This window comes from Rhamphochromis longiceps, linkage group LG1, assembly GCF_057381845.1.
Source record: "Rhamphochromis longiceps isolate RC_006_pf linkage group LG1, R_longiceps_female_GT1.1, whole genome shotgun sequence".
In the NCBI taxonomy this organism is placed as follows: domain Eukaryota; kingdom Metazoa; phylum Chordata; class Actinopteri; order Cichliformes; family Cichlidae; genus Rhamphochromis; species Rhamphochromis longiceps.
Genome location: NC_140557.1, coordinates 14,386,159 through 14,412,399, shown reverse-complemented (window position 1 = coordinate 14,412,399; position 26,241 = coordinate 14,386,159). Strand labels below are relative to the sequence as shown.

The following is a 26,241-nucleotide window of genomic DNA, read 5'->3' as shown; positions in this document are numbered from 1 at the left end:
ACCGGAGAAGTCGGAGCAACCCCATTAATATCGAGTTAACAATCCGAGATGTCATAAATTAAACTGTAAAACTTGTAATCTGCACTGTCGTGCTCGCTAAATAAACCATAGGCGGAGAACTGAGCAGCTTCTGTGCACAAGTGTGTGTTAAAAACAGTAAAAGTATTTCCCAGTAGTATTAGTGGTGCACAAAAGACTGTAGTTTGCTAAGAAGTAAAAACAAATCCTGTTTTTTCCTGTTTTCCAGACGTTAATACTGGAGTGACGTCACTCCCGATTCATGCGTCCGATTTCCAAGGTAACCTGAACGCGGCATACGATTTAAAACGCATATCATCCTCGAGCACAGAAGCCACGATCAGATGTCAACAAAGCTGTAAGAGTGTGAATATTACCGATGATGTTTGTGCTGAGCACTGACACTTAACGCCGTAAACCAGTATAGGACCCTTAGTGGAAAAATCGGAAGGAAGAAATATTCTGGAGGGAAGAGCGACGTCCATAAATAATGTAAGCAAAGACTACATTGCTTCTGTAGCATGCTGTGAGAAACATGTCATGGGGTTTAGGTATTTTTGAAGTACAGGTGTTATATATTGCTTGGGCTGTTTGAATGAAGACAGAGCCCTGATGCAGACTGCAGAGCCTCACCCCGTGTGCAGATGTTTACATGTCGCCACAGAGCCACACTACGACGTAATTATCAATCCCGTACTGATGCAGCTTCTCTTCACATCCTGCATAAGAGAAATATCCACAATATTTGTGACAGTATTTGTTTATATATTTGTATATATGTATAATATATGCATCTATGGTTTTATTTCGTGGTGTGCGTTTTCAGACGGTATAGTGATTTAGTAAAGTGCTGTCTAATATATAGAACCCCCCTCCCTTTTTTGTTTTATTTAGCTATCATTTGTCACAGACAATCATCCCGGTGTGTCTGGCTGCTCCAGTCACATTAAATTGATTTAATTGGATAATCCTTCACATTATCATCTGTCTGTAAATCCCTCAATCTCTCTCTTACCTCTCAGCTATCCTGTCCGTGTTTGCACACTGTCTTTCCTGTGGTGAGAGGCCACTGATGTTTTATGTTTATAAATAAGCCTCAGCACACTATGTCACACACTGTGAATGCAACTCAGCGTTGTTGCTCACTTATCCGAAAAAGAACAGCAGTGACTGAGATCAGGTTCTTGTAGCCTAACTGTTTTGTTTCTTGTGCTGCATGTCCATTTAATGACACATAATGACCCCTTGGGTGGACTCGTGATAGGTTATTACGTAATTGAGGCGCAGTGTGATTGGCTCTTTAACAGAAACGTCCTGGAGGACTGGGCATGGCTTTGGCCGTGTGTGTGTGTGTGTGTGTGTGTGTGTGTGTGTGTGTGTGTGTGTGTGTGTGTGTGTGTGTGTGTGTGTGTGTGTGTGTGTGAGGGAGAGAAAGAGAGAGAGAGAGAGAGAGAGAGAGAGAGATTAAAGGAGAGAGAGAGATGTGTTTGCGGGAGATTTCTGTTTACCGTAATGTCAGGTCTGTGGCATGAAAATTGATGGACTCATATTCATGGTGTTGAAATAAATGGACAAGAGGTCCAGGGAGTCAGAGTTGGGTCAAGGGATCAAATAATTATTGCCTATCCCATTTGTAATGCTCGAAATTGCACCATAGAAACTGACATGTTGAAACAAACTACCAAAGGAAAAAGAACATATTTTCTCCCATGAGGTTATATGCAAATTTGTTCATTTGCAAAGTATGTTCGATAGCTATCACTACAGTTTCTATTCCATCCTATTATTTTCTTTCCATGTTAAAAGAAAGAATGTTGAATAAACATTTAGAACACATATTAATCATTTTGATTTCCATGAACAGCATTATGGGTTACTTTGTACGATATACAGATATCACTGAATTTAAGCCGTTTTCTACCACACTCCTCTGCAGAAGCAGAAAAAAGAAGGAAAGGTGCACAGCGTGTAGTCGTTATTCTAATAACAGTGTTGTGGTGTGTTGTGTTATTATTGTTGTGGCCTGGTTAGACCAAGGGTGTGATGATTGACTTATGTGGCTTTGATGAGCAGTGGAATAAAGCTAGGCCATTAGAACAAAAGATCCCCAATCTGTGATGTTCAATAATTGATGTGTGTTAATGAATCATCCTCATCATCAGCGTTCTTGCACAGTTTGCTGAAGCACGAAGCCATCTGCCGACTGGGCGTGCTGTAATGTTTGTGTATGTGACACTATCTTAGTCAGTACAAGCAGGTGACAGGTGGTTACAATTTTCTTGAATGTGTTTAAACCCATGTTACACGTGGCCTCACCGCCCTTTCGTAACCTTTTCCCGCTCTCCCTCTTGTTTCTGTATGCCTCTCACCAAAAGGGGATTTATATATTTTTAAACATTCTCTCTAAAAATATCTGGTTACAATTAACATTGACTATTACATAGTGGCTACTATTAATAAGCCATCATAGCTGTAGGGCCATTAGGTTGTACATTGCAAAGACAGTACAACAGAAGAAGGCTTATGAAATATCAACTTGTTTATTCATAAAAAATTAATAAGGCTGTTCAGTTCATAACAGATGGGTTGCTGTTCATTTCTCCATTACTCACAACCATAAATCTTGGAGGACACTGGAGGCATTTCCCTGTCTGTGATGCGCTCACAAGAGCATGTTTGCCGTACTAGAGTAATGCCAGACATCCCTGATGGACTGTATATTTGCACTACAGAAAGGAAAATGCGCTGAGTTTATAATGCTGTCTTTTTTGGTGGGGGGTAAACCCACCCCCTCATTCTGTCTTTTTTGAAAAGCACAATGCTCTCATATACCAACTTTGGTCAAACCCACAAACATACCCCGCACTCAGAAGCACCACAAGAATAGAGAAAAGAATGATGAAGCTGTCTTTGCTTGAGGTATCAGCAACCTGCCAGAAACCACTTGAGATTATGCAGTTAGCTGGCATGAGTGGGCACAAACTGGACTCAGTATATCAATAATGTGTCTTAATGTGTAATTATGTAACAAGATGGCCTTGCATTGTGTTTTGACGTTAAAGACATGAAACGTGACTAAAACAGATGAATAATCTCCTATATTTCTTCTCTCACTCTCTATCTCCCAGTTGCAAACCATGAATTATGTGGGTCAGCTGGCGGGGCAGGTGTTTGTGCAGGTCAAGGAGCTGTACAGAGGGCTCAACCCTGCAACACTGTCTGGGTGTATAGATGTCATTGTGGTCCGGCAGCCAGATGGTTCCTTACAGTGCTCTCCGTTTCACGTCCGCTTTGGCAAGATGGGTGTGCTGCGGTCACGTGAGAAAGTGGTGAGATCATAGAGCGCTCTCTAACCTGCACATGTTTAAAATCTATTTTATGTTTCACGACAGCTAAATGTAAATTTTAATATATGTAAATTTAATCTGCATTCATTTGTGCAGCGCTATAGTATATTTTTTGAAAAAAAGAAACTAAAACAGTGCATTATAACAGTATATTTAAAACAGGACTACAATCAGTAAAACTCATGAGTCAGTATCTTAATGATAACATTAGGTTATAACAGATTATTATTTATTTTTTATAGCCTAAAGGTACTGCATTGGTCTTCTCAACCTTCCAGTCTGGAGGTTGTCAGGGAATGCTAATGAAGTCTAAGGCATTAGTCTTAATCAATTCTTTTTCTGTTCTGTTCTGCAGGTGGACATAGAAATTAATGGAGAGCCAGTGAGCTTACACATGAAGCTGGGAGAAAATGGAGAGGCTTTCTTTGTTAAAGAGACTGAGAACAAAATGGTGAGTAGTGATTGACAGAGTCATTACTCCTGAATCAGTAAACACACACGAGAATAGCACAGAACATTACTCGCAGATATGAAGGTCATAAAGCCTGAACTAATATACAAGAAGTGCTTGATTTATCACTGTGCTCCAACAGAGCTAAATTATTATTTGCCCTCTTAGGTAGTAGCGATTCTCACTGGTTTTACCACTCGCTGATTAATCTGCAACTACACGTTGTTGTAACTTTAATTGCCAAACTTAAATGTCTTCTCGTCCTGCCCTGACAAGCCCAGAGTAAGAAAAAAGATGTACCTTGACTCACTCGCGGCGTCAGTTTTACCACACAGCTTTAAGGAGTGTAAAATATACTTCAAAATTTCTTAATATTATGAGGTTTTCTATGAATTGAGTACCTTTTTTATTTACATGTGCATATAAAATATCCTAGTGTTGTCATACTTGGGGGAAAAAATCCAAGCATAGACCTTATCAACTTGTTTGTAGATAAGTAGCTAAACATTTTAGCAAAACACTAGGCTCAATAACAAGGCACAACAAGTGCTTCTGTCCTCCTGTGGCATCTTCTTGGCAAACACGAGTTTAGCTTCCCAGAAATAAACCATCATGACAAGCAGAAAGCAGAGACAAACACTGGTCAGTCAGACACTAAACACACAGTCGACAGTCTGTCATTGTCTAACTTTGATATGTGGGTGGAGAAAAAGAAATTTGATAGAAATGAATGACTGATTCATATAGTGTCAATTCATAGCAACATTTGCCTAAAGGTGTTTTGTGTTGTTTTGGACCTGTAACTATGTTATACAGGGTGTTTGCCAGGAGCAGGCAACACTTTGTCATTTTCTTCCCATTTCAGCCAGGGAAACAAAGACATTTGTTTTTCAAGTCTAAAAGCTCTTATGAACATTTACGCAGTACAAAAGTGTCATGCGAGGACAGACAGACATTGACTATTGCCAGTGCCAGACACCAGTTTATTTGCTTCCAGGCAAATGGCAACAGATACAATGTTCAACTGATAAATTGGGGCATCTGTAATAGAAACGGCTCACATTATTCAACCATAGACTTTACCCACTGGTTTGCCTCAATCCCCTGAAGCTGAATTTATCTGTCAGATTTTAGCTTTTCATGTATCTGTAATACGCCGTATTACACAGAAGTATTTGCAGCGCACATGCACATACACGTCACAGGAAACGGCATAATCTGGGAACATTCCCTTCTGTTTTGAAACCTGATTCTGTAACGCGATAGGTAACGTCTCATGGGAGGTAGGAGGGAGTATGGGAGTATTTGAGGTTGAGAGGTACTTCAAGGAAGATCTATTGTAGTAAACAACATCTATCAGCAGTCACAATGTTACTCGTGAAGTGGTGAGTAACCAGGAGCTCGCGCTTTCCCCTGGCCAAGAATGAAAAGGAATATGTTGCAATCTGAGAGGTTCTAATTCCTTTTCCGAAGGATTACGTCCATCTAATGCTGCATCCATTACTTACTGTCCATCTTATAGAGAAGCTATTAATAAATCAATACTATAATACCTCTTTCCACAACAGACAAGAAAATAATGGCTTTTAGTTTCAGTCCCACATAGAGTTATTTGCGAATTCGGTTTGACCATGTTTGTCTTATAGTTTTGGTCTCGACTTGAATCCTTTCCCTTAACATAACTCTCTCTCCAGAGAGTGGAAAACCACCGGAGACCTATTTATAGGTCTGCCATTTCACACACTGTATAGTCTGTTACACACAGACTGCCCTCGGAAATTACTGAGACATACTGTACATGTCATGAAAGAGGAGCAGTACAAGGACATAAAACCTCTAGCTGGTAATAGCACATTGGTAGCACAGCACGGTGTGTTTGCCACTCACATGAAGAGGTAAAAGAACAAGCATCATGGGAGCTTGCAGACTGTGTCAGTCTAAGTTGTCACATCTCAAGTCCTAATGTACACTCTGTACACTCTTCATCTGTGTTTCTCAAGGTGCAAAGTTTGCAGGGGTTTGTGCATGATCAAATAAATGCACAAAAATTGAGCCCAAAATTCTCATCTTCATGCTACAACATTAGAAATCTTTCAATACCAGTGCTTTAATAAAAGAAACATCTCCGATGATGTAACTTAATGACTTTGTGCCCTAAAGGGTGACACATAAAGAGAATTATTACTCTCTTTATCTTTATGGCATGTGCATTTAACAACCCTTTAATGCAAATATCACAGATGTAAAACCAAAGTGTTGGAAAGATTTTTACTCAGTAATTGAAGTAATCTTATTTATTACATTGCATTTTGCAGCATATAAACAAATCGCTTTATAGTTGATCTTGTGTGGTTTAAGAACTCTATATTTGTGCACAAATGCTCTTTTTCTAAGGAAATTGTGGGAATAACACTTATTGTTCAGTGAGAAACTGAAATATCAACAGACTGGAGTAAAAAAACAAAAACAATTTAAATACTGGAACTGAAACTGGCTTTAGAGCTGATATTTCCCTCTGAGTATAGAGCTCAGAGTAGATCTGTACTCAGTACTATCCCTTTTCCTCTCCAGTCTAAATGAATTGTGCTGTGTTGGACTGTGCAATGACACGTGAACTGCAAGGCATGTGTGAGTCTGCTCTGTTTGGATCATCCCTTTATCATGCCTCCGCCTCCCCCACTCTCTCTCTCTCTCTCTCTCTCTCTGTCTCTCTTTATTCTTCTAGCAGCCTCTTGGCAGTGCAACGCTGATGAGCAAATCTCTGTGATTTTGCTAATCTGAGCTCAAATTTTCACCAGATTATTTAGCTGGCTGTTTGGCAGTAGGAATGACCATATCTGTTGTTGCAATATTTCATTTTCTTTTAGAATAGAAAAATCAGCAATCTGCAATATGGACTGCTATGACATTTTGACAGAGAACAAACATATTTGGCCTGGTCATTACCTGCTATACTCAAGGCTTTTTCATCACCCCCAGCTGTAGAGAGGGTGATGGGACCTTAAAATGCTCCACTTTATTCTTGCATCTTGTCCTACATGATTGGATTCTCAATCTATTTTATATTACAACTGTTCTGAGGGCAATTTTTACTTGCTGTTGTGTAATAATTCTTAAAAACTCCAGATATAAATGTCAAAGCTAATGGCTTAAACCAAAGAAGACAATTGCATCATTAAATGTATGAACAAAGAGTTCTCAATAACGCAATAATAATAATTAAAAAAAACAAAAGTAGAAGCACTTTTCATGTCAGTATCAGCAGCTATTATAGATGCTGCGGTCTACACAAGAGATGGTACAGCAGAAAAGACTTGCGTCAAGTATTGCTAATTTCAGACCTTATCTCACTTTCCCTGGAAACAGGAAGTGGTTCCATCCTACCTGGCAACATCACCAATCATGTCAACAGGGCAGGAGTTAATGAAGTCACATCTGGCCAGGGGCAACTCTCGTCACCATGGTAGGCGCCGTTGGAAACAGCGATGTTAGAATTTGTGACAATTTGCATTTTCTTAAACAGTTTTTTATGATACTCTTTCCCATCATATAGACTCCATCCCATGCGGCCCGCTTCCTGTTCAGAATCTGGGACTGCAGCAAAGTGAAGGAGGGTTAACCAAGAAGAGGAGAAAGAGAAAGAAGAAGGCACGGCCAGAGGGAGGTGGAGGAGGCGCAGGACTGAGGAGAGAGGAAAGTGGAGAAGAGTTCTCAGATGATGAGGACATGTTCACTATTGACCTGAGCTCAGATGAGGAAATGGAGGGGGACAGCAGCAGGTGTGTGTGTGCAAGAGAAAGTCTGAATATGTTTGCGTGTATGAAACAGAGAGGGAGAAAGAAAGAGAGGTTATTATACCTGCCAGCCTGGTATTTAACAGGGGAAAAAAACATTTGTTGGTTGTCACAGTGTTGTTTGCGAAGCCGATGAACCACTGCCAATAATTCCTTAACTGTGTTAAGTGGAAAACCTGTGTGTGTTTGTGTGTGTGTGCTTACATTTTTCATGCATGGGTATGTGTTTAAGTGGCTGTTTGAACTGTCTAAAAGCTGGGTGTGTATTTATATCATTTAAATCACAGATTACATATATATATATATATTCATATCTGGGCCTATGTCCTCATTTTAGCTTTCACAGCGTTTTAGTAGATAAAGGTGAATGGCTTGGATGTGAATTGAACTGCGATTTGGGGAAGACCTCGAAGGGGCCTGGTGGCGGCTCCCGGGCCAAGCAGATCCCCATGTACTAAATAGAAGTGAAGAAGTTAAAGAATTGAAGAGGGGATGGAGGGTGGGGCACGTAAACAAGAAGGAACTGCTTGTAGAACTGGGGGAACATATATACAGTGGGGCAAAAAAGTATTTAGTCAGCCACCGATTGTGCAAGTTCCCCCACTTAAAATGATGACAGAGGTCAGTAATTTGCACCAGAGGTACACTTCAACTGTGAGAGACAGAATGTGAAAAAAAAATCCATGAATCCACATGGTAGGATTTGTAAAGAATTTATTCGTAAATCAGGGTGGAAAATAAGTATTTGGTCAATAACAAAAATACAACTCAATACTTTGTAACATAACCTTTGTTGGCAATAACAGAGGTCAAACGTTTACTATAGGTCTTTACCAGGTTTGCACACACAGTAGCTGGTATTTTGGCCCATTCCTCCATGCAGATCTTCTCGAGAGCAGTGATGTTTTGGGGCTGTCGCCGAGCAACACGGACTTTCAACTCCCGCCACAGATTTTCTATGAGGTTGAGGTCTGGAGACTGGCTAGGCCACTCCAGGACTTTCAAATGCTTCTTACGGAGCCACTCCTTTGTTGCCCGGGCGGTGTGTTTTGGATCATTGTCATGTTGGAAGACCCAGCCTCGTTTCATCTTCAAAGTTCTCACTGATGGAAGGAGGTTTTGGCTCAAAATCTCACGATACATGGCCCCATTCATTCTGTCCTTAACACGGATCAGTCGTCCTGTCCCCTTGGCAGAAAAACAGCCCCATAGCATGATGTTTCCACCCCCATGCTTCACAGTAGGTATGGTGTTCTTGGGATGCAACTCAGTATTCTTCTTCCTCCAAACACGACGAGTTGAGTTTATACCAAAAAGTTCTACTTTGGTTTCATCTGACCACATGACATTCTCCCAATCCTCTGCTGTATCATCCATGTGCTCTCTGGCAAACTTCAGACGGGCCTGGACATGCACTGGCTTCAGCAGCGGAACACGTCTGGCACTGCGGGATTTGATTCCCTGCCGTTGTAGTGTGTTACTGATGGTGACCTTTGTTACTTTGGTCCCAGCTCTCTGCAGGTCATTCACCAGGTCCCCCCGTGTGGTTCTGGGATCTTTGCTCACCGTTCTCATGATCATTTTGACCCCACGGGATGAGATCTTGCGTGGAGCCCCAGATCGAGGGAGATTATCAGTGGTCTTGTATGTCTTCCATTTTCTGATGATTGCTCCCACAGTTGATTTTTTCACACCAAGCTGCTTGCCTATTGTAGATTCACTCTTCCCAGTCTGGTGCAGGTCTACAATACTTTTCCTGGTGTCCTTCGAAAGCTCTTTGGTCTTGGCCATGGCGGAGTTTGGAGTCTGACTGTTTGAGGCTGTGGACAGGTGTCTTTTATACAGATGATGAGTTCAAACAGGTGCCATTCATACAGGTAACGAGTGGGGGACAGAAAAGCTTCTTACAGAAGACGTTACAGGTCTGTGAGAGCCAGAGATTTTCCTTGTTTGAGGTGACCAAATACTTATTTTCCACCCTAATTTACGAATAAATTCTTTACAAATCCTACCATGTGAATTCATGGATTTTTTTTTTCACATTCTGTCTCTCACAGTTGAAGTGTACCTCTGGTGCAAATTACTGACCTCTGTCATCATTTTAAGTGGGGGAACTTGCACAATCGGTGGCTGACTAAATACTTTTTTGCCCCACTGTAGATAAGAATCGGAAGGAGCATGTTTGGAGGTGTGGTCCCGCTCCTGAAATTCCAATACTTTATCTCCAATTAAAATATGTGTTGAAAAAGTACTTAATGAGAGAAGAATATAACACTGAAAACTTTAGAACACGTGCTTCATGAGGACTGCTGTGTCGGTGTAGTTTGATCAGATTTGAATGGCAATAACAAACAGCCCACCTGCTTTCAACAGATTCATATTCAAACATTGCTAGATTTTAATTTGTCTAAGCAAGTCCTGCACAGCTCAAAACAGTGAGAAGGCATCAGAAAAATCAATGTGGTGTGTTTATGTTGAAAACCAGGATCAATTTTCTCTCTAACCGGTGTTAAATGGAATTAAGGTTAGTTTCTGTTTAATAAATAAATAATTTTCTTAAGTGTTTAAAGAGAAGCAGTTTTATGTGTGTGTGCAGGTTTGTGCATGTTTGTGTTCATGTGTGAAGCCCTCTTGGAAACCAGCTCTGCTTGTTGGACTTGCTCCAAGGATTTGTCCGTTTCCCACAGCGCGCACTGTCTCTTTGAAAGAATGGCTCACGGGGTCATCCTTACTGGAGGCATTCCAAGCCTTTTTTAGGAAGTTTGCCACATGATCCTGAAACCCTTAAAGACAAGCAAAAAAAGTGTGTGTGCTTCAAGTCATTCTCTAAATTGTACTTAATGAGTGTATTTCCTTGGCTGGTTTATGATATGCGGTCACAGTCAAACAGCCCACGACATTTCAATTTTCAACAAATAAAAAGACCATACCATAGTTTCTTGGATGTGATACGACTTGCATCGACGCACTGTTTACATAGTAAATACCAGTGTCTGCACTAATGATGAAATAAAATGGTTGTGCACATGACTGACATCTCACTGGATGTGTGTATTTGTGATCAGACCTGTGTATGGTGATCAGGGATTGACTGCCAATGCCCACATTCTCCCCAGCACTGACTGGACTCATTCACAGAGGTATTTGGATGTAAGTGTGTGTCTGTCACACTGACAGACACACACTTGAACTCTTTAATAAACTCTTCTCATGAAATAGCATATTGCACATTTTAATATGTTTTTTTGTCCTCATGATAATTAGATGGAATCACAATTCACTGTCTTTCATTCTCTCTTTTCTTCCCTTCTCTTTTTTTGTGTTCTTTTTGTCTTTTATTCTTTCTGTAGTAAATTGATTAAGAAGACTCTGTCCATTCCTCAGCCCTGTGGTCTATCCATCTCCTGTCCTCAGCAGTCCTCTCACTTCTCTTCTCCTACTAGGTATCACCTTAGATTCCACCCTCTCTGAACACTAAATATGAAATAATGCACTAATTTTAGTGCATTATTTATGCAATAAAAATTTGCACAAAGAATGATACATTTTGTAACTTTGTAACTTTGAAACTGTGAAGTACCAGACAATCCAAAACAAATGTTTGACTTTAACTTTTCCAGTAGCCCAGACGATTCGCAGTCATCAACACCAAAGAGTGACTCAGAGCTAACAAATCCATCTAAGGACAACCCTGAGATGCTATGGACCTGGGGGGAGTTACCACAGGCTGCCCAGGTACATAACCACACATGGCATCACATGAATTGAGTCTGTTGGCTTTGCCTTTTGGGGATGGCAGCATTAAATCAACTGCATGGTCATAAAATACAATATATACATATAACTGCATGTTGTAGCTGTTTACTGTGTTAAGGTGTGAAGGTAAAATAAAGTGTGCAAACAATGAAAACTGTCCACCGCACCCATTATTAGCACTTCTCGTGCTGCTTTTTTTGTTTTTTCATGCTTCTCGCCTTTGGGTTGTGCTCCACAGTTGCTCCCTTTACTACTCATGCTGATCCACTTTGTGTATCAGTCGACACACAGCTTCATCAACATTAGGCTGCACACTGTTAGTTTCTTGGAGGACTACACTAAAGTATGTCTGCATAGGTTGCACACCCAAAGTCAAACAAATGGACACAAATGTGCTGATTCTGAACTGATTCCACCTGCTGATCAGAACCAACAAAGCCATATCTATTTTATAAGTAATGTTAAGACTTCAGCCTGTATGAGTGGAGAAAATGAAACATGACTAAGGGGTGGGGTTAATAAAATGTATGTAAGAAAGCAAATATTGTCTGAACTGACTGTCTGTTTTTCTTTTACAGCCATCTTTCCTGACCGCCCACCAGAAGCAGGATTCTGCCGCTGTTGTCTCCATACCGGTGTCTTCTAGCACTCACTTCCGAGCCATCAGTGACATGGGAACTCTGTGCAGTCCAGTGCCACCACTGGACAAAGACACAGAGGAAAACAGAAATGGACACATTGTCAGAGAACAAGGTAGAATAAAACTTTGCACTGAATGTACAAATATCTAAAAGCAGGATAAATTTGCACAGCGTCACATTAAAATGCTTTGAGAAATGCTGTGTTTTTTCCTTTAGAGAGAGAAGTGAAAAGTGTTGGGCCGTCATGTGTACAGATGGAGAGTTTGACAACATGCTCAGTGTCTCAAAGAATTCTTCCTGATCATTTGGAAGATAGCAGGAATAGTCCCATCAAAAGGACCGATTCACCGTCCAAGAGGAAAGGTACTGTTTGAGTTTTCTGCTCGTAAACAATGGATATCTTGATCTCAGTGTGTCTAAATTTCTGTTTCCTCTTTTATGCACTGATAAATGTCTCTTCTAGAAAAGAGAAGTCAACACCTGGGTGCTGATGGTATTTACCTGGATGACATTACAGAACTGGAGCCTGAAGTAGCTGCTCTTTACTTTCCTAAAACGTACGTACAGCATGTGTTGTAGCACCCTCTGGTGGCCATATTAGGGATCACAGTATTTCTTTCCACTGACACACAGAGCACAGAATACTTTATGGATGATTTTTGTATAACATTAGGTTTTTTTTTTCAATAACTAAGCACTTGCTTCACTGTAAGTGCTTATAATAGCAGATTATTTGAACTTGATAGCATGAAGAAGATTAATGAGGTAGCTAGGTTACGAGAAAGAAGGAGACCTTCTTTCAGTTGTATTTTTGTCACCACATGGTAACAGCCATTGAACTTCTTTATAACTAAGAGAAGACAGATATTCCTCCTCTCAAGGTCTTCGAAAACTCCAATTTCCAAAACTGAATTTAGCCTTGAAGAACTTGAAGTGTACTAAATACATTTTAGACCATTGTTTACATAGTATATGGCATGATAGTATGAAGAATTACTGTGTGATCCATGTGTGTGTATTTTTCCCTCCACAGTGACGGAGGCAGCAGCTCGATGAAGGGGGACACTGAGATGATGGTGGGTGTGCGGAGCGCTAACCAATCCCCACAGTCAGTCGGCAGCAGCGGGGTGGACAGTGGCGTGGACAGTTTGGTGGATCAAGTGTGTGATCTACCTCATGTTGCTATCTCTTTGTGTGGAGGACTCACTGATAACAGGGAGATTACAAAAGGTGGGACAGGGAATGATGATGTTGGATAATAATAGTGAAATAATGTGCATGAAATATTTGCAGTTGTTGAGATAAAGCTTATATGAAAGAAATTAAAAACAACATATTATATTTTTTAATTTGAAAACTTTAACAATATTCATAAATAATGTTGCAGGTCTGTTCGCGTTTTACATATTTTAAACAGAAATGAACTGATTTTTAAGATTTCACACAGTTAGATAAAAATAAGTTATTATATGAAAAAACTATCTTATCAATCAGATCTTTTTTTCTCATTTGTTCTTGCCTCTGTCTGTTCCTGCTACAGAGCAATTCATGGAGAAGGCTGTTTCCTACCAACAGTTCTCTGAAAACCCTTCTATTATTGATGACCCTAACCTTGTGGTCAAGATAGGAAGCAAGTATGTACTTCTACTGCTCTTTATTTGAACTGAGCGTCTGACATATACAAGCTTTTTTTTTTTTTTTTTGCAAATATGTAAGCTATCCTTTGCCAGTAGATGTCTTTAAGAATGAACGGGTGCATAATAGCTTCCTCTGTCACCTGTTGTAGGTACTACAACTGGAACACAGCTGCTCCTGTCATGCTGGCCATGCAGGTCTACCAGAAACCACTGCCACAGGTAAGACCACCACAGTGATACACAAGTATTTACTCCTGATTCTTTCCATTCGACATGAATGCCACAAATTCTGCCCTCTCAAAAACTGTGAAGACGGACCTTTACGTTTTGTTGTATTTAATCAATAAAATGTGTAAATGAAGAGTTTTGTTTTTTGTCTGAAACAATGTGTAAAGCCACATTTTGCTTTGATGAATATACATTACTTTGGCTACTATCTACTGTTGTATTCAATATTGTTATTTGTTATATGGTGTGTTTGTTGTGTTGCAATGTTATGGACCACCTTTACTCCAGAGCATTTCTGGCATTTTACAATTTATCCTTAATCAGTTTTTTTTTCCCACTCTGGTTCACTATTGTTGTTTGCCAGCCACCTCTCATTAATACAACAAAATAACACCAACTGAAATGTGTTCACACTCATTCCTTGTTTCAATAATCAATATTTCAAAACTAAGTGAAGATTTAAATGTTTTCACTTTATCCCAAGTGAACAAAACTTACATGCTACCGATCAAAATTACTCGACACATGGGAGAGCTTATAGCATATTTGCCAGTCCTATATCACAGTGAACTGTTGTGGTAAATTCATTGACCTAACACTTGATTAATGTCATGTCTTTGTCCCCCTTCTTATTTTTCCCTTTTATTTAAATCCATTCTTTCTTTCACCATCCACCCGATGTTTATATTTACCAAGTGTTGGTGTTTGAGTTATGTGTTTTCTGCTTTTGGCTTCTTCTCATACTGCCTCCCTGGTCTGTTTGGCTCCAGTCCTACCCAGCCTGTATGATGTTTTCTGGCTTTGCTTATGTGTTGGTCGGGGCATGACTTTATCTGCCTGCTTTGTTGCTTTATCATTGTTACCCTTTCCGTCAGCTTCTCTTTTTCCCCATATTTTCACTTGAGTCCAACCATGAACATCATCTTCCTTTTCATTTAATCTAGCATCTGCTATTTTTCTATTTGCATGTCTTATTGTTTTCAATTCTAATTGTTTTACAAGCAAGTTAGCAGGAGTTTAGTGTGGTTTGTCATATTTTACTTTGCCTTTTAGATTTTCTTTTTGTGCTTTCTTGTGCTCTCTCTTTTTTGTCAGCTTTAAGTTACATTTTCGGTCAGTTTTGAGTTGTATATGCATGATTGTCTCCAGGCATCGGTGGAGAACATTATGAAGGACAAGATGCCAAAGAAAGGAGGACGCTGGTGGTTCTCATGGAGAAGCAGGAACAATGACTATAAGTCAGTAAGTGCTGTCTATCTTGCGTGCTGCACAATATCGTTTATTATTTAGTAAATATTGATATCTATGACTAGCTAGTTTATTGTGATGGTGCTTTGTTTTCTCTATTATTATGTTGCTCTTTGTTGTTTGCTGTCTCCTCTGTTTGTTTTTTTTGTTTGTTTTTTTGTTTTTTTTTTCTCCATACAGGTGACCCAGGAGTTCTTTTTTTTTTTCTCTCTCTCTTCCCCCCCCTTCTCACCGTCTCTTCTCCTCTTTGGTTTTCTTTCTTTCTCTCCCCCTCTCTCTCTCATTCATTCCCCCTGTCCTATTTATTAAAAAAAAAAAAAAAAAAAAAAAAAAAAAATGACAAAGGATGAACTGAAGCTCTGCCATCACGTAATGTCGCATACTGCTGTTTCTGATGTCATTTAAAAAAAAAAAAAAAAAAAAAAAAAAAAAAAGTCAGTAAGTGCACAGATAGATATGCAGATGATGAACTTGTTTATCTACGATTCACCGTATCATTTACTGGACATTAGGAAGAACGGGGAAAGGATTAGTCAAATTTCTTCCTTGGGTCATACATGTGACCTTTGACCTTTTTGTTCCTCAGGAATCAGTGACAGAAGCAGCTGGAGACCAAGACGAGACTTCCATAACAATGGCCCCAGTAAACAGGTAACGTTAGATTTAAAACTGTGTATTTTTCTCTCCGCACCTATTGACATATTTTTTCCTACTTGTTTAATCTTATATGAGCATTTTTGTCTTGTATAATTCAGGCTGAAGGATGAATCATCCTCAAGTGATGAAGACCACAAATCATCCAGTCAGATATCAGGAGTCTTTCAGTCAGAGCCCCTTGAGAGTTCTGGTGGCATTTGTTACAAGAAGACTCTTCGGCTCACGTCAGAGCAACTGGTACAGTGTTTGTTTCTACACTTGCTTTTATTGACATCAACAGGAATACAAATTACCTTATTTAAGATATTTTGCTCATGTGGTTCACTACATATAGAAGAATCTGTACAGTAACAAACAATAATACACTGTCTTTAATAAGACCATCTGAAAGTTTAAATTACTTAGCAGTCGAGGCAAAGTGAAAATAGAAATACGTCCAAAACCTCAAGAAAACTTCTCAACCTTCCTCATCTGTGTGTTTACAGGCTAGCCTGCAGCTAAGGGAGGGTCCTAATGAAGTGGTGTTCAGTGTGACCACTCAGTATCAAGGCACGTGCCGATGTCATGGCACAATCTATCTTTGGAGCTGGGATGACAAGATAGTCATCTCCGATATAGATGGAACCATTACAAGGTGTGAAATAACACTTAGTGGCCTACATCCTGTTCAGTTCTATCATATTACCAGCAGGAGTCAGACTTTACACAGTTTTTGGGTTCAAAGGGACAGCTTTATTCTGTGACGTTGTCTGTCTTACATTACGCTGTAGATCAGACACTCTGGGCCACATCCTCCCTACGCTGGGTAAAGACTGGACACACCAGGGTATCGCACGGCTCTACCACAGAGTCAGCCTGTGAGTGCTGCTTATTGTCCTCCAGCTAAAATACAGTATGTTGGGGTGAAGCACAATGCTATGTTTCTGTCTCTCATATTTTCTTTTGTTTGTTACAGAAATGGATATAAATTCATGTACTGTTCTGCAAGGGCCATTGGCATGGCTGACATGACAAGAGGTTACCTCCACTGGGTCAATGAAAGGGGAACCATGCTGCCAATGGGCCCAGTGCTGCTCAGCCCAAGCAGTCTTTTTTCTGCCTTGCACAGGTCAGATATAGAGCAAGGGGTAGAAAAATTCTACTCTAGATTATTTTTGGCCATTAACACAAAACCTAAAATATTTAGTTGCAGGTAATAATAGGTAACCTTTATTGTTTTTGCATATTTAAACTACGGCAAAAGTATTTACTCTGGCAAGTTAGTGGTTATTACTTAGATGTACCCTTTGAAAAAAGTTAGCTGAGGCAGATTTACAATGAGGACAAAAAAAAAAAAGAATGTTCAACATTATGTTGTGTTTAGGGAGGTGATTGAGAAGAAGCCCGAGAAGTTTAAGATCGAGTGTCTCACAGACATCAAGCACCTTTTCTACCCAAACACTGAACCATTCTACGCTGCTTTTGGCAACAGAGCTACGGTGAGAATACTGCGCTGACATCCGCAGTGTGGATTACTCGCTCGTATTTTGGCCTCAGTGATTTTTAAAGCATGCTGGTTGTTTGTGTTATTTCAGGATGTCTATTCCTATAAGGAGGTGGGCGTTCCACTTAACAGGATTTTCACTGTCAATCCTAAGGGGGAGCTGGTGCAGGAGCATGCCAAAACAAATATTTCCTCGTAAGCTATATGCCTAGTTGCTTTTTGATTTTCATCAGTCTCGTGTGCATGGCCATGTTTTGATGTCTGCATTCTGCCTTCTAACAGGAAAAATGACAAAAGTCTTGTGTTTCTTTCTCAGCTATGGCCGTTTGTGTGATATGGTGGATCATGTCTTTCCGGTCTTTATGCAAGGTGAGGAAGCAGACTTCCCTCACTCTGATGATTTTGACCAATGCAATTACTGGAACAAAGTACTTCCTGAAGGCACTATTGAGGGAGAGGAAGACCCACAGCCAGCCAAGATGAGCTGAAGAAACTGCTGAATCGAGCATGAAGCAGCTTTAGCATAAATGTGAAGATGAATGAAGCCATCAAGCTTTTCCTAATATGGTAAATCAAGATGGCTCCTTAACTCACAGGTGATACTTAAAAAAATAACTGAGTACCAATTCAAAGGAAATGAATGTTTTTTTCTACAGTAAACACAAAGAAACAAGCTGTGCTAACATTTAGGAGTGATAACGAAAGTAGTCAGGGAGACGGAGATAAAAGCAGAGGACTAAAAATGGCAACCTTAGGATCAATTGCTAATGAGACTGCTGAGTGAAAAACAAAGCAAGAAAAGAGATTTAAAAAAACAAACAAACAAAAAAAGCAAAACCAAAATAATTCTGTGATGAAATTCAGCAGCTGGTTGGGAATTAAACTAACTCACATTTGCAAGTGTTCTGACTCTAATGCATACACATAGTAAACCTTGCAAACAGCATGAGTATAATATTTCTTTAGATTTTTTGTTATGCTACAAAATGTTTCTCAAAACATGTTTGTTGGTTCTCTAAAGGCACCAAGACAGAACTAACTGATTCCTTCGACTGGTTACCATTCTTGCCTTTAACCTACACCCATCATGTATATTCCAAAGGATAACAATTAGTAAATCAACTATTTCAACTATTGCCTAAATAGCAGACAATAAAACATAAATTGCCAATTTAGTTCAGCTTTTGAAATGCTAGATGGGCCCTTTGCTGCGGTTTCTGTTCTGCTCGTAGCATGCAGTATTAGTTGTACTTAAACTACAACTTTAAATAAGATTCTACCTAGCTATGTGGCTAAAGGTTGTCTTCTGACCTCAAGTACAGTGGACATTTTGCACCAGAAAATGCAGACTATATATGGTAAAACCATCCAGAGCATGCAAAAATAGCACAAATAGGGTATGCAAAAATCTCCTGTGCCAAACTCCTTTGCAAAGTAAAGCTAAGCGTGTGGTCTTTTGACCGTGCTACTGTGAAACATGTGGCCATGGCACATATTATAGTCTTCAGTGACTATATTCAAGACAAGTGCAAGACAATGCAATGAAATTCTGTCTGTTTCTATCTATTGTTTTTAAATGTACAAAAAAGGACATTCTGTGATATCGTACAATGTAATATACAAATCTCTCTACTCATTCGAATAACTAATGCCCATCAATGCAATTGCTTCATAAGCTAATTTAACACTAAGTATATTTTCAGTTTTGTAATGCAATATGATATATTGCACAAGTTAGTGTACTTCATGTAAAGCACTTATCTGTCCTGCAGAGGGAAAGTAAAGGAAGAGTATTCAGATTCTGTAAAGTTTTTGTATGAAACATGCCTATTTTTTGTAGTTTGTACATACGGGGTTTTTTTGTCTGTTATCAGACGTTTGTATTTTCATCACTTATCTAATAACATCCACTAAACAACTTTTATGCCTAATGTAAACCTCTCTTTTAATTTATATTACTTAAAATGGGAAAACCACTGCGTATGGTGTTAACATAATTTTTGTGACCGTACTATGATACAAGTTCTTGTGAATCAGTATATTGTCTAAAATACCTTGATGCTGGTGCTCATTCAAATATTCACACCCATTTTAAGGCCTCAAGGCAAATCTCTTTTTAAGTCAACTAAGAGGTGCCATTTTCATCACGCAACCAATGAAGCAATAAATCAACACCCAGTTGTTTTAGTGCTGCCTGTGGTTTGAGGCGTTAATGGCAACCAAGATAAAACCTCAACTGTTTACAAAAAGAGATATGTTTCCACTGCCTAACTGGTTTTAAATCGCATAAAGATTTATTCCCAGAGTACTTCATTAGATTTTTAGTTTGAAATTAACAAGTATATTTTTAGTACACAAGTATTTGTTCATGTGTCTTGTACTGAAATACCAGAATGCCAGAAACAAATCTGACTGATTGTGATTCACCTGGTTATACTGTCACTGTTTGTACATATAACAGATACTCTGTGTATTGTGATTAACTTAAAAGAAAGTCAGGAATTTATTTTTCATTTAATGAAAAACTGTCTTTGGGAAGTCCAGTGTAATTTGTGCCAGAGGAAAAAGATGCTCAGAACGCATGCTCTTAAGTAATGACTGTTGTGTTGTCGCCTGATCTTTTGAGGAGGCATGTTGCTCTGAAAAAGAAGAAAAAAAGGAGATGAGATCATTGTGTCAAAATTCAAATTTTGCTTTCAGCATTTTTAAAGAAAATCCCATTTGGTGATTGCTAATTTCTTTCTGTGAAAGATTCATTCAAACTGTTGACTAGTTTTCACTCTGTGTTGATTTAGATGATTACTTTGCTGCTTCCCATGTAAATGTTATGTTTTTGGCTCTAAGCAACAGGCCACCAGTATCCAGTGCAAACCATTGTTAACATTGTAATTCAATCTGTACAATGGACACATCTTTAATAAACTTAAAGTTAATATTGATTTTGTGTTACACTTTTTTGACTCTGCATGCAGTGCTTGATTGTTTTCTTGCGTAAGTTCCTAATTCTTCCTTTAACCTCAGAAATTTGCCTATAGGCTCCTCATAATGCTTTCTTTAAATTTGTACTTTTTCTTTTATTGAACTGTTTTTGGTTCTATATTATAATATACTAATTTTGAGAGGCAGAGCTCATGAGTGTGCTGCAGTAAAATAAAAGTTATTCTACCACAGACGGGAAGTGTTTAATCTTTGTAGTTTTGTTATTAAACCGCATCTGTTTTATATTTTAAAATTCAATCCAGCCAATCGTTTCTTCCTTACCAGTTTATCACTTTAAAACTTTGTCTTTCCCAAACTTCTGCTGTTCAATTTGATTTTTTTTTTCCATCTAGCACGACACCAAACAGCATATAGCTAAACAGGAAATCAGCTCTTTCTGTGTTTTCTGCTCTCAGGATATTTTGCCACAGTCCACTTCTTCATTTTAGCCCTGCCCCATTTTAGCCCCCACACAAAAACAGTTCATCCCTCCCCTCTGCTGCTTTGGCTGGACTGATGAAAAGTTTCACTCGATTTTAAGGAGTCGATCATTTCGATTCAGCACATTCCACAGAGTGAAAGTGTTTATATGTATGTCTGTTCTCATGCATGTGCACCTATTTACACATTTGAATATTAATGTACTTAAAATGGAAAAAAATAACAATGATCATAATGTCCACCTGATTGTTCAGTACATAAAACTGACTAGTAAGTAAACACTGTAATGAATAGTTCACAGTAATTCACAGTAAAAAGTAAAACCCTTCAGCTACACAGAAATGAGTAAACACTTTGGAGGAATGGGGAGAAAAAGAGAAAAACACTCCCAAAAATCTCAGAGTTCAAAATGATGTGATCGTCCAGAGATTACCCATAAGCTGCTCCAGATATGAACCTGATATGAGGAGCTTCCACACTGAACTACAGCTCTGACTGCACAGCTGCCTACGGTCTGTTTTTTCTCTTGTTTACTAGCTTTCTTTTTGCTTGGTAAAAAAAACAACTTTATTTTGTAGTCAGTCACTTCAAAATGAAGTACAGTTGTAGCTTAAAGCAGACACGCTTTTGAGTGTCGGTGGATTGGTGGAACAGCAGATTTTCCTTTTTTTAATAGATATTTTATAGTACAGTACTTCTGCTTATGTTGTGAATGTGCTTACTGTCTACAGTTGCTCAGTTTACTTACAGACAACAAGCTGAAGCACCAGGCAGCCAGTCTATTGGACTATTGTTGGTCAGTTGCTAGTAGCTAATCTGTTGCAGACTCCATGCTATTTCAGCAGCATCTGTAGCATCAGGCTTTTGGGCTTCTCAACAAGCTTAAATGGACTCCGGGAGCTTTTATCTCCTAAGATACAACTAAAAATTAATGCTGTAGTGTATAATTATGATTAAAAGTGAAAAAATATTTTGCTGTCATAAGAAGAAATCCCATTAGCTACACACATGCTGCCAGAGTTTTTCAGATGATAAATCTGACATTTGATACATGCATTTGTTAAGAATTGATTGAGAATAATGATTGTGAACCATTGTGTGTTAATGGGTTAGATGTCTGCTGAGCTCCTCTCTGTGAGTGATCCAGGTGGGAATAATGGAAATCCTCAAGGCACCTCAGTGGGGGGCACAAAACCTTTACACCGCTTCTTAAAGGGACAACCCAAAATTATTGGTGTAAGACACTGACACATACACAAATGCACATGAATGTTTGTTGTTTTGTTTCATTTCAGTATCTTTCCACATTTGAGAAGAACTTGAGGCTTATATTGCCACAGAAAATAAAACATAGCTAACAAAATCATGCTAAACGTTGTTTATGTTTTCTCCTAGACAATTGTGCTGATCTTGGGTGCATCCTTCTTTATCATATCCGTTGCGATCACGGCAGACTCCCAGATGATGTATGTATGGACAGTCATCCCACCAGGCTTCCTGCTGGGGACACTGGTTGGTAGTTCAACAAGGGAATAATAAAGAGTGCCTTGGGAAGTTTGACATGACTCAATATTTTTTAACTTAACATTAACTTAACATTAACTTAAGAAGTATTAAATAATCAGAATTTATATTGCACTTTATTTTAGTGTCAGTGTTTGCTTTCCTGTCACCTTACAAACATCCAACAGATGGGATATGTAATAAATCTGTCTTTCTCTCTGTCTTCTCATAGTTAATCATATGTGGAATTACATACATTTTGGCACAACATAACACCACCAAGAAAACAGTAAGTTCTACTGAAATATGATGAATGTTATATTATAGCAAAATTATACTAGAACTAGAAATTGAACAAGAGGTTTCTTCAAATAAAAGTGTTTATGGATGCCTTAGAATTTAATATTGCATTATCGTCAGTGATTTATAGTTTAATTTATAGTTTGACTTATATTTGAACATTGTTAATATCTTAACACCTGTGAAGATAAATCACACCTTTACTGCTTCCATAGAAATAAACAGGGTATGTAGTGCTGCAAATGCACTTGATTAATAGAGCATCTCTGTAAAAGTAGATGTTTTTGGCAGTTTGCTGGTCTGGAGCATTCAGATGTACAGTGGGGCAAAAAAGTATTTAGTCAGCCACCGATTGTGCAAGTTCCCCCACTTAAAATGATGACAGAGGTCAGTAATTTGCACCAGAGGTACACTTCAACTGTGAGAGACAGAATGTGAAAAAAAAATCCATGAATTCACATGGTAGGATTTGTAAAGAATTTATTTGTAAATCAGGGTGGAAAATAAGTATTTGGTCAATAACAAAAATACAACTCAATACTTTGTAACATAACCTTTGTTGGCAATAACAGAGGTCAAACGTTTACTATAGGTCTTTACCAGGTTTGCACACACAGTAGCTGGTATTTTGGCCCATTCCTCCATGCAGATCTTCTCGAGAGCAGTGATGTTTTGGGGCTGTCGCCGAGCAACACGGACTTTCAACTCCCGCCACAGATTTTCTATGGGGTTGAGGTCTGGAGACTGGCTAGGCCACTCCAGGACTTTCAAATGCTTCTTACGGAGCCACTCCTTTGTTGCCCGGGCGGTGTGTTTTGGATCATTGTCATGTTGGAAGACCCAGCCTCGTTTCATCTTCAAAGTTCTCACTGATGGAAGGAGGTTTTGGCTCAAAATCTCACGATACATGGCCCCATTCATTCTGTCCTTAACACGGATCAGTCGTCCTGTCCCCTTGGCAGAAAAACAGCCCCATAGCATGATGTTTCCACCCCCATGCTTCACAGTAGGTATGGTGTTCTTGGGATGCAACTCAATATTCTTCTTCCTCCAAACACGACGAGTTGAGTTTATACCAAAAAGTTCTACTTTGGTTTCATCTGACCACATGACATTCTCCCAATCCTCTGCTGTATCATCCATGTGCTCTCTGGCAAACTTCAGACGGGCCTGGACATGCACTGGCTTCAGCAGCGGAACACGTCTGGCACTGCGGGATTTGATTCCCTGCCGTTGTAGTGTGTTACTGATGGTGACCTTTGTTACTTTGGTCCCAGCTCTCTGCAGATCATTCACCAGGTCCCCCCGTGTGGTTCTGGGATCTTTGCTCACCGTTCTCATGATCATTTTGACCCCACGGGATGAGATCTTGCATGGAGCCCCAGATCGAGGGAGATTATCAGTGGTCTTGTATGTCTTCCATTCTCTGATGATTGCTCCCACAGTTGATTTTTTTCACACCAAGCTGCTTGCCTATTGTAGATTCACTCTTCCCAGTCTGGTGCAGGTCTACAATACTTTTCCTGGTGTCCTTCGAAAGCTCTTTGGTCTTGGCCATGGCGGAGTTTGGAGTCTGACTGTTTGAGGCTGTGGACAGGTGTCTTTTATACAGATGATGGGTTCAAACAGGTGCCATTCATACAGGTAACGAGTGGGGGACAGAAAAGCTTCTTACAGAAGACGTTACAGGTCTGTGAGAGCCAGAGATTTTCCTTGTTTGAGGTGACCAAATACTTATTTTCCACCCTAATTTACGAATAAATTCTTTACAAATCCTACCATGTGAATTCATGGATTTTTTTTTTCACATTCTGTCTCTCACAGTTGAAGTGTACCTCTGGTGCAAATTACTGACCTCTGTCATCATTTTAAGTGGGGGAACTTGCACAATCGGTGGCTGACTAAATACTTTTTTGCCCCACTGTATGTTAACAACAATCTTCACTATGTGGACATAATTCACCCCAAAGTCAGATCATGCGACAAACAAACTATACTACAGGTCTTTGTTAGCATGTTAAATGTTAACTTTTATGACAGTACAACTGGAAAAAGACTGAAGGAGAATAGTTTGTTTGGAAGGGTTTCCATTAGAAAGCCTTTTCACAGCAAAACCTTGGACACCAGCAAATCTACAAGAAAGAAACTGGGAATAAAAATACTTGAGGTGCTGAAATGGTCCAGCTGAGTCCAGCTGAAATTCTGTGGCTGGACCTTAAGAGAGCTGTGCATAAACAAATGCTTACCAACCTCAATATAATGGGATTTTTTCTTAAGAAGTTGCTCAGAACCCTAACCCTTGAGGTTGTGATTTCTTTATCACATTTTAGTTGAAGTTATTGCTGCTAAAAGTGGTTCTCATGTGTACTCAGTTTTTCACAGAACTGCATAGACTCCAGTGGAATTTATTTGTTTTAAATGACTGTGTATCACCCCCATCTTTGTCTGTTGGTGTCTGCAGGTAACCATTTCGTTATCTCTGAGCATTGTCTCCATACTGGTCGCATGCTGGACTTTAATACACATCCTGCCTGACATAGAAGCATATTCCTACCACCTAGATTACATCTATGATAATGGAACCTTTTCATTTACTGAACCAATGGAAAATCGCCAGGTAATTGTTTTATCATATTTCTCAGCCTCAGGTTTTATGTCTCTGTTATTGTTATTGTTATTTACCTATCTTTTGGACAGCATGATGTATTTTGACTGGAGCTTTAAATTTAACTAATTAAATTCTTAAATGTATTAAATTAAATATAATATAGCGTTAAATGCTATGTAACAGTGTATTTCATTTCTTTAATGTCAACCTTTTTTTTTTTTTTAGCTCATGGGATTGGCTTTGGAAGCAGTTTTGGTGTTCTACACTTTTGTTGTAGCGGTTATTTTCATTGTAATGTCAGCTCTGGCTGGCATTGCCCTGCGATCCACAAAAAGCCAGGTAAGAGGGCACACTGCAGTCATTGCTTAGTGTTGGGAATGTCCTACAAGGAACTTATTACCCAATATTTGTTTTAAAAAGTTGCAAAAGGTCAAGTTACGCTAATTTTTTCTCCTCCTTTAGGCCATTGTAGTGATGACTGCTGCATCGCCTGATTCGTCAGTTGAATAGCAAACACAAGAGGACTGTCTGAAGTGTGAAAAATTAAGAGAAGAAATATATATATACTGTATAAACAAACCCTTTAGTTTTAGTTTGCTGAAGCGGCAGATTCAATGCATCGTTTTGAAATTGCATGGTGTATAACCTAACATAAACTTGATAAATCAATAAGGAACAAATTAATAATCTGTTTCATACAAGTATGGTTCATATTCCATGTCACATGCTAATATTATCCTTAATAAACCAAATTTATGTACAAATGTATTTACTGGTCCAATTTACCTTAATTAATTAGATATTGCCATTTAATTCTGTTGGGGCACCTCCTCAACTGAGTTTTAGCAACTATTCTGATGGTTCCTTATAAAATTAATACAATTAATTAATTGCATTATTGCATGTGTTGCACCTTTTTTCATATTTCCCTACTAATTGTATTTGTTTGTAATGTGTGCTGATATATGTGTGTTTGTATGTTAGTAAAGAAACAGAAAGGAGATGCAAGAAAGACACACACACAAATATTTTTAAGGTATCGTAACATTTTTCATGAAACCTTTTAATGCAGTTAAAGTACAATGTTACATTCTTATAATATTAAAGTTAAATGATCTCAAAATTAATTACATCTTTTTTATCAGAAATG

General features: G+C 39.0%; 2 protein-coding genes across 4 annotated transcripts; both read left to right on the top strand.

The window, feature by feature from the left end:
* Positions 1–322: 322 nt before the first annotated feature.
* lpin1a (lipin 1a) lies at positions 323–20,162 on the top strand. Of its 3 annotated transcripts, XM_085394228.1 has the most exons (24): positions 323–510; positions 3,147–3,347; positions 3,721–3,816; positions 7,183–7,279; positions 7,370–7,595; positions 10,676–10,750; positions 10,961–11,053; positions 11,231–11,345; positions 11,945–12,119; positions 12,224–12,370; positions 12,471–12,564; positions 13,041–13,237; positions 13,548–13,641; positions 13,794–13,863; positions 14,569–14,655; positions 15,022–15,114; positions 15,707–15,771; positions 15,876–16,014; positions 16,263–16,411; positions 16,548–16,634; positions 16,733–16,885; positions 17,141–17,255; positions 17,352–17,455; positions 17,577–20,162. In XM_085394228.1, exons 2-24 carry the CDS (start codon positions 3,156–3,158, stop codon positions 17,746–17,748), a joined length of 2,835 nt encoding a protein of 944 aa, XP_085250354.1. In that variant the 5' UTR covers positions 323–510; positions 3,147–3,155; the 3' UTR covers positions 17,749–20,162. The 3 variants fall into 3 exon arrangements, with proteins under 3 accessions (XP_085250354.1, XP_085250224.1, XP_085250300.1); XM_085394098.1 differs by lacking the exon at positions 14,569–14,655; XM_085394174.1 differs by lacking the exons at positions 10,961–11,053; positions 14,569–14,655.
* Positions 20,163–21,144: 982 nt separating this feature from the next.
* LOC146678450 (uncharacterized) lies at positions 21,145–26,164 on the top strand. The gene is made up of 7 exons (XM_085393635.1): positions 21,145–21,192; positions 21,794–21,916; positions 22,076–22,192; positions 22,416–22,472; positions 24,945–25,100; positions 25,317–25,430; positions 25,554–26,164. Exons 2-7 carry the CDS (start codon positions 21,794–21,796, stop codon positions 25,599–25,601), a joined length of 615 nt encoding a protein of 204 aa, XP_085249761.1. The 5' UTR covers positions 21,145–21,192; the 3' UTR covers positions 25,602–26,164.
* Positions 26,165–26,241: the final 77 nt, after the last annotated feature.